General features: G+C 39.5%; 1 protein-coding gene across 4 annotated transcripts; it reads left to right on the top strand.

The window, feature by feature from the left end:
- The first annotated feature begins 2,356 nt into the window (after positions 1-2,356).
- On the top strand, positions 2,357-8,373 carry LOC139134993 (complement C1q tumor necrosis factor-related protein 7-like). Of its 4 annotated transcripts, none has more exons than XM_070702142.1 (5): positions 2,357-2,945; positions 3,362-3,461; positions 6,622-6,873; positions 7,328-7,501; positions 7,688-8,373. In XM_070702142.1, the coding sequence occupies exons 1-5, from the start codon at positions 2,760-2,762 to the stop codon at positions 8,164-8,166; spliced, it is 1,191 nt and encodes a 396-aa protein (XP_070558243.1). In that variant the 5' UTR covers positions 2,357-2,759; the 3' UTR covers positions 8,167-8,373. The 4 variants fall into 4 exon arrangements, with proteins under 4 accessions (XP_070558243.1, XP_070558244.1, XP_070558246.1 ...); XM_070702143.1 differs by having other exon boundaries at positions 2,533-2,945; positions 6,625-6,873; XM_070702145.1 differs by having other exon boundaries at positions 2,535-2,945; positions 3,362-3,452; positions 6,625-6,873.
- Positions 8,374-9,002: the final 629 nt, after the last annotated feature.

The raw sequence follows: 9,002 nt of genomic DNA, 5'->3' as shown, positions 1-9,002 counted from the left end.
TTTGCTTATAGTTGATTCACTAATCTGTATCATATTTTGAGAAAATATACTGAATCACCCCAAGACAAAAAAAAATCACAAAACGGAAATGTCCACTTACGGCTCTGAAGGAAAGCAAACCGTTCCATCTTCCATATGCAACAGTAGTGAGACATGCAGGGGAAGTCCGAAAATTGCTTGATTGTTATTGTCTATTACTTTCGGAACTTGGTGTGGAGCAAACCCTTCGGCAAAATATTAGGAGAATGCAAAAATATCAAAGCCCTGTCATTAAAAATAAAGAGCGACTTGTGCTACATTATTCTGTAGGCTTTATTTGACAAGACCCATAATGTCTCATATGAACAAGCTTTTGGTGAATAATTATCAACGCGGATAATTATTAGTGAAAAATGCACACAAAAGTGTCCTCCACTTTTATCAATATATAACTACAATTAGCTGAAGGAAAACTTTTCCTTTAAGGTAGAATGCGCTTCGAAAGTGAAAGACTCAAACTTTTGCTCAAACTTTCCTCAGGGAATATTTCAACCATTCTCTTTCAAAATCAACAATAACAATTGGGGGTCGCCTTGCAAATTCTGGTACTAGGGAAACAAATTACCCTAGATTTACCGATATTTGAAATTGAAAATGGCCGCCATCCCTGTGTTAATTCTATGAGGAAAAATAAAATTTTTCGATTTTTGAAAAATTAAAACAGTAGAAAGTTGTCTTACACCAAGAGCTTTAAAATGAACCCCCACAAGTGGTAGATCAGAAAAAAATTGCAAAAGTTTGAGAGTCGAAATATCTGTCCCCAAGGCGTGTTCTACGTTAAAGTACGAACACCTAGATTCTAACATTGAGAATTGAGGACAAAAATGAAGTCAACACAACTTCACCTGCCACATACTATACTTGACTGCCTGAGCCATCACAGAATTGTTGCTCTGTCAACGTCGTCCACTGCTACACAACTTAATTTTGCATTCTCTGCAAATGTTTTCACATGATTGCCTGCAGTATACTCAATATTCAAATAGAGAATAATGAATTCTGTCATTTTATTTTCTAGTTATGCTCAAACACAAACAACAACAACAATAAGTGTAAAATCTGAGTATCAATAAGTTCTGTTTATTTTAATCAGCAGTGAACAGATGAAATCGAAATTTTGTTCTTCCTGTTTACGACGAACTGATTCGGGGGGGGGGGGGGGAGAGACTACCTTATCATTTTCCCAGCACATGAAACCGTTGAAGGTAGTGGGCTATAGTTGCCGTCATATAAGCTCTAAGCTTACAGTATACTGATCAGTACCCATGGACTTACATGTAATGTTTATTTCATGTAATAATAAATACAGTTTTCATCGATGAGTAGAGAAAATTCAATATTCAAGGCCTACTTTTAGCGATCATGATGACTTGCAACATATATCCAGGAGGTGATGACTCGTCTGTGCACTGCGTGACCCGCTTGGTCCCTTGACTTTTGGTGTTTTTTCCACAAATTCAGATGCATGCTGTGGTAAAAACCGACCCTCATAATGCAAACATATGATACATATCGCTTTTTATCGCACTTTACCCATCGAGGATTCAATTACAACTTTGACAGGAAGAGTGCAGGACCTGCTATGGACAGGAAGTTGGAAGTCTGTGTGGTGGCCCTGTTTTGTTAAAAAAACACATTTTGTTCGAAAGTTTGAGAAAGGCCAGAACCTCTTGCAAGTTTCGGTGTAGATCGAACCCAGCTGGAGTAGATCGAGAGATTGTCACTTTCTACTTCACTTTCGGACCCCCTATCCAATTCCCTGGTCAAAGTCACACCGACTTTCAGACTAATATGTTTTTGTTTTCTTTTTTATCAGACGTGTGCAATGTTGTTTTGCATCCTGCGAATGTAGTCTTCAATATAAGTTTTAAAGTCGTGGTGCAATGTGGTTATGGGTGTCAGGACGGGCCATACCATGTTGAGAGTTGCCTTGCGCTCCGTATAAACTCAAGTTATGCTTCTGGACGTCGACAGTTGTATTAAAGTTTATTATTTGGTGAGAATGTAGACGGAAATAGCTTTCTGAACACCATTTAGTTGATAAAAGTTTGAGTATACTAATGGTGTATATGATTTAACCTTGCTGTACTTCACAGTTTTCGTTTAGCTATAACATCGTGTACGCACGGTAGATACTAAAAATTAGGGCACAGCTTGTTTCAAATAAATCGACATAAACTGTGTCCATCAGACAGCGACTTTGTCCCCTAAAGCAGGTTTTTCTTTCTAAAAGCAATCCATAATCAGCGAAAACACCTGAAACACGCTTCCGGACACACCCGTCACGCGGAGAAGTGAGCAATTCTAAAAGTTGCCCAGAGAAGGCCGTGCCACAGCACAACAAACAGAGCAAAACGCGATATGAAAATTGTAGAGCATAGACGTCGTGACTTGGACACCAACCAATAAAGAAGAAACTAGAAACATAATCACATGCTTCTATCCGCCTTGGTGCCAGCACTTATGCAACAGAGGTCCTGAACAATGACGTAGATATTCTAGACGTTGGGTTTCACTTGCAAGAAAGTCCGGTTTCGACTGTTCGTCAAGATCGTGACGTGGACCAATTACTACGAAATATACATCCCAGGTTTTCCGGTGTTTTTACTGTAACTTCATTCTGTCCTGTTTTTCCTCTCAGTACGTGCACATACACTCTATCGGTATCCTGGGTACTTGTGTTCCCCTTGAATCCTCAAGTTTACCATCATCTATAAGTCATGGAGAAGGCAGTGGAACACAAGCGCGATGCAGTCAGGAGTCGAAGTTACATGGCTGGCGTTGCAATTGTGCTGGCCTTGTGTGTTTTGAGTTGTAACATCTTAACGCTTGTTTGGCTGTACGAGGTGAAAGTCAAAACATTACTCGAAGATGTTCGTCGTCTGGAAGACAGGGTAACAGATATGGTAAGTTACGCCGCCAAGCGAAGTGCCTCAATTACGCTTCATTTGGGCAACCAGCACAGAAGACGCTTAGATGCATTCAAACCGTGTGGGAGAACTGCGGCTTACCCTATGAGTGACTGCCTTTGCCATGTAGTTCGCAATGACCCAAGTGTTTTGAAAGAAAACTTTGCATGGGAATATGCAGTGTACGATTGATTATATACCATATTTTAGTTCCTCCCTTAAAACAGATTGCACAGTGTTTAGCACAAATTTTCAAACGAGCGCATCACATGAACGTACTACTTGGCTGCAATAATTGTAGCCTTGGTTGGCCGTGGGCTTGGGCTTCTGTCGTGCGGCTAGACGGAAGCCCAAGCCCCACAGCCAACCAAGGCTACAATTATTGCAGCTAACTATTACTTTGATATTTTCAGGAAGAACGTGTTATGTACCGGGAAAATGTTGCCGAGGAGAATGACGGTAATGTCGCCATTGCCAAACGTGATGTCTCGCAGACCAACACAGGTACCAATGGTAAATACATTTTATTGGCAATATTCGTTCAGGAAACTGATAGTGGATTTTAGATGGTGTTATACATTTCCCGCATACACTAAGGGAGCCTTCAGTAATTACAGGGGGCGGGGAATTTGGGGGAGGGTCACTTTTTAGAAAACAGTTCAAGGGGGAGGGTCACTTTTTATAAACCTATCTTGGGGGAGGGTCACTTTTGACAGAAGCTGATATTATGGCCAAAACTTTGATTGTCCGTATGATATTTCCTGAATAGGAAATCACCAACAAAATACGCACACACTTATAGCGGCCATGCATAATAAATTGACATTTGGTGAGATTCCAAAATCAAATTTCTTACACAACCATAGACTTGTAACCACTCTAGTCTAATCAAGAACAATAATCTTAATAATCAAGCATACATAAATGTACAGATTTATCTAATTTTGTACTGAAAAAAAATTATTCATAGTTTCATCATAGACCCCTATGCATAGTGAATCAACATTTTGGTGAAATTCCAAAATCAAATTTCTTGCACAACCATGGACTTGTAACCATTCTAGTCTTATCAAGAACAATAATGTGAATAATCAAGCATACATAAATGCACAGATTTATCTAATTTTGTACTGAAAAAAAATTATTCATAGTTTCATCATAGACCCCAATGCATAGTGTATTGAATGACATTTGGTGAAATTCCAAAATCAAATTTCTTACACAACCATGGACTTGTAACCACTCTAGTCTAATTAAGAAAATTAATATCAATAATCAAGAGTACAGAAATGCAAAGATTTACCTATTTTTGTATTGGAAAAAACTATTCATAATTTCATCATAAACACCATGGATAGTGAACCAACTTTTTAGATGAAATTCAGAAATCAATTGTCTTGTACACAAATGTTCATTTTACTTCCCTATTCAAGCAAAGCACATTTAAATACATTATCAAACATGTATTAAATACAGATATAGCATGTTTTGTGGGGGCAAATTGTCAATAATTTGCCTGATAGACTCCATGTATTATGATTTGATATTTTTGATGAAGCACTAAATCAGCTACATCTTGCCTTCTTATAGTTGCACAAAATATGGTGACCCTCCCTAAACTGTATGAAATACCATATCTCTTGAAAAATTCTTGCGTGATAAATTGCGACTGTCCCTCCAAAAAACACCAGCCCTCCCTCTGTAATTTGTCCCTAACATAACAATTTAACCAATTGTTATGTAAATTAGCTGATACTGTTTTATTTATTCCCGGGGAGAACACCGCAGTGGTTGGGGGGGGGGAGGGTCAAGTTTTAGAATGTCGGACAAGGGGGAGGGTCACATTTTAGACAGGAGGAGTGGGGGGAGGGTCACATTTTACGGTACAGGTGTTCGCGAAATTCCCCCGGCCCACCCCCTGTTGAACTTATTCCTTCAGGCCACCTCGGCGGTTGGAGTAGTTTTTAATGTATACTTTCTGGAATTACAGTTTACAGAAACCGTGAATAGTATATGCGTCATTTAACCTCCAAAGTATTGTTTTTGAGCATGTCTAGATTTGTCTACAACGACGGTGTGACATTTTCCATTTTCTATGATTTTATGTCCGAACGATATTTTGGGAAAGATCTGTGGTCTCTAAGAGTTATCATTCCAGGATTATTTCCCCTTCTCCCACTACCAAAAGTGGCATTCGTAAAAGATACTTTATTCCCAAATTATGTCCTACTAGTAAATACATTTATGATGCAAATCAATTTCTTTTGACGGTTATTGTAGTTAATTGTTCATTCGTGACGAGTCATGTTGTATTTCTCGTTGAATTATGGCAGGTTGTAAGTTTCAAACTAAAAAATCCACCCACAATCATCATGTTTGAAAGCATTCTGACGATATTTTGATATAGTGTATGTGTCGCATTTGCAATCAGAGTGAGGTCAAACTGAGTCCCAATAATGTTGACTGGCGTTTTACAGTGAATGTGAACATAACAAGATTTAAGGTAGTATGCACCTCGAAAGTGAAAGACTTAAACTTTTGCTCTAACTTTCCTCAAGGAATCTTTCAATCATTCTCTTTCAAAATCAAGAATAAAAACAGGGGGTCACCATGCAAATTTTGGTACTAGAGAAATAAATTACCCAAGATTTACCGATATTAGAAATTCAAAATGGCCGCCATCCCTGTGTTAACTCTATGGAGAAAAATAAAAATTTTCGAATTTCGAAAAACTAAGCCGGTGAAAAGTTTTCTTTCACCAAGAGCTTTAAAATGAACCCCCACATGTGGTATATCAGAAAAGAATTGTAAAAGTTTGAGAGTCTGAATGTCTGTCCCTGAGGTGCGTTCTACCCCCTTAAAGTTCGACAATATATTCCTCTTCCACGGTAGTTTGAGGCACCCGGTATCCAGTTGATCGGTAAAGCCAACTTTGATATAGGTGTTACAATAACTGTTCTTGAAATTTCAGGAATGTCCGTCTCACCCTGAGGTCTGTACATGTACTTTTAAAGGGAAAATAGCTTTAACTTTTGATAACAGTTTTCTTATTTTTCTTTCACGAAACAATCACATTTTCTTCGTCTTCTATAGCTAGTGCATATTGCAGTGCAAACTATATTCTTACCAGTATCATGTCATGTATACAATATGCAATTTTATTGTTGACCAATGAAGTTAAGTCCGGACGTAGTTCAGTTATCAACGTACAATAACACAGGACGTTACACTCACACGAGCTGACAAGTACAGCACTGGGCTTAGTAGAAGGATGAACTGTATTTTACAGATTAAACAAAAATACTGCAAAATGAATCAAAAGTCACATCAAATGGATTTTCAAGCCTTACATTAGAACGTTTGATTTAGGCCTGGAGGAAATCAATCTTGATAACCAGCCTTAAAAATAGTAGAACACCGGGACAAATGTCTTCGAGAGTATTGCTTGGTTAAATCCATATGTTCTTAGAGTCTTGTAATATCTCTGATAACCTCGAGGTCCACTTTGGAAATACAAAGTGAACACTACCTGAGTTTTTCTATGATGATCTTGAAGACCGAAAATCGATTACCCCGAGTCACAGTTGTATTTTCATGTCTTTGCTGACAGTTTCCGTATTTACACGTAATTTGCATCGCTCTGATAGTTTCATGTCGTTCTGAATTCCTAAAGCAGCTGCCAGTCCTCCTTGTAGCATCATGGGTTACCCGGGCCCTGCCGGTGCTCCTGGATCTGTTGGGCCCCGGGGAATGCCGGGAGTCATCGGACCCCCTGGCCTTCAAGGTGCTGCTGGTCGAGATGGGCGGGATGGACTGCCTGGTGAGAGTGGGAGTCGAGGTTCATCCGGGGAAACAGGTTCCAAAGGAGAACTAGGGCTGACTGGACAACCCGGACTACCAGGAGACCAGGGAAAAGCTGGGCCCAGTAGGTTGCTTTGCTTTTTATCCGTTTCCCAGTTTTTTATTTCATCCCCGAGAAATATGGTGCAAAGGCAACCACAGTATTGAATAACATGTAAAGGAATCACAAATATCCCTTGTTACACGAAGAAAATACATGACAAATAAGCTGAAGGTACACAGTCTCACAATGCTTTAGTCACAAAATTATTACCCTTATTCGACTATAATGGAATTCAAACAATGCAGTTACAGCAACTTAAATCAATATCTGTAAGTTTTGCATATCGTGATTCCGAAACGTAGTACGTCGCGATGCTAATATTTTCTCGGAAACAATACTCGATCGTTAAGGTTGTGTTACTTACTTTTATTGTGTTTAATAGTTGCAATGTATTTGATGGGGTACGGGATAATCTGATCATGTCTGCCGAATATGGAAGACATAACTTAAAATATTTTCTTATCTTTGTTCATAGTTGGACTACGTGGCCAAAAGGGAGAGCCGGGCTCCCCCGGTCCTGTAGCCACTCCCCCTTCCCTACCTGACATCGTAGACAACGTTCGTGACGTCATACGAGATGACATTGGCACTGTCTACGTAAGATGGGGCAGGAAAACGTGTCCTTCTTCGGCTGAACTGGTATACGAGGGTACGTCTTAACAAACTTGAATTTGTATGACAATTCCATTTTGTTGCATGACTTGATGGAGTTGTCTGACATTGAAACAAATGTTTTTATGAAGACAGTAAACGTAAGTCTGTTCAATATGCATTTGATGGCAGCTTATCAAGTAAGCATGTAATGACTAAATAATTTTACAATTTTGGGTTGCAGGTGTCATAGGTGGCAGTCATTACACCCACAACGGTGCTGGTGCCAACTATCAGTGCTTGCCCTTGAACCCCATTTACGACAACCCTGTTGCTGGATACCAGAGCGAGAGCCTTATGTACGGCAGTGAATACCAAACCCGTAACTTTGCACCGCTGTCGGGTTTACACGATGGCGATCCACTGTGTGCAGTGTGCCGTGTGAAATCTCGCAGCACCGTGCTGATGGTCCCAGCTCGCAATGAATGCCCATCCGAAGACTGGACACGGGAGTACTTTGGCTATCTCATGGCTGAACACCACAATCATAAACGGGCAGAGTACGTGTGCGTAGATCGCAATCCAGAGGCAAGACCTAACAGTGGAAGTAATAAAGATGGTGCTTTGTTGTATCCCGTTGAAGGAAGGTGTGATGCAGGCACTTTACCCTGTGGTCCCTACACCACGGGGTATGAATTGACATGCGCAGTGTGCACAATATGATTTCCTTTCAGTCAAATATCATGGCGGTATAAATCTTGTTTACAACTGTATGATCTGAACCATTACAACTGCATGATCTGAATCTCGTAAAACCTCTGTATCTTATCGCTTGCTGAAGATGTAGGTGTCGTCTACGATAATTTGTCTTTTGCAAATCGTCACTTTCTGGAATTAGAGGTAATAAAAGTGCATTGTAAAATGATAAAAGCTGTAGTGTTGCTGATTTCTGCTTCTTTTAATAGATAAGCCTGAAGCAAGTGTACACATTATCTCCATTCTCCTCTTTTCAGTGAAATTGCAATTAAGGTAGTATGCACCTCGAAACTTTTGCTCACACTTTCCTCAATGAAACGTTTGACCATTTTCTTACCAATCAAGAATAGAAACCAGGGGTCATAGTGCAAATTTTTGTACTCGAGAAACAAATTGCTTTACATTTACCGATATTTTAATTCAAAATGGCTGCCATCATTTTATTAAGCCTACGGGGAAAATAAAATTGTCGATTTCGAAAAACTATAAGACGGTGAATTTTTTCTTACTCTGAGAGCTTTATATAAAATGAGCGCACACAAGCGGTAGACCAGAAAATAACTAAAAAATTTGAGAGTCCGAATATCTGTCCCTGAGGCGCATTCTACCTTAAAACAAAAATATTCCTAGATATGTATAGTTTATTAATGTGGTGTTCAGTTTACTACTAAACGCAGACTTAATTTCGTGATGATGATTGGAAACCGTATCTGACATTGTTCACGCGTCAGTGTGTTGTTTGTCTAAGGCTGCGTTCACGAATAATGGTGAGAGGGGTTGGAGGAATCGTGATTGAAATCTTT

The sequence above is a fragment of the Ptychodera flava genome, chromosome 6, assembly GCF_041260155.1.
Source record: "Ptychodera flava strain L36383 chromosome 6, AS_Pfla_20210202, whole genome shotgun sequence".
Taxonomy (NCBI): Eukaryota; Metazoa; Hemichordata; class Enteropneusta; family Ptychoderidae; genus Ptychodera; species Ptychodera flava.
This window is presented reverse-complemented; position numbering and strand designations above follow the sequence as displayed.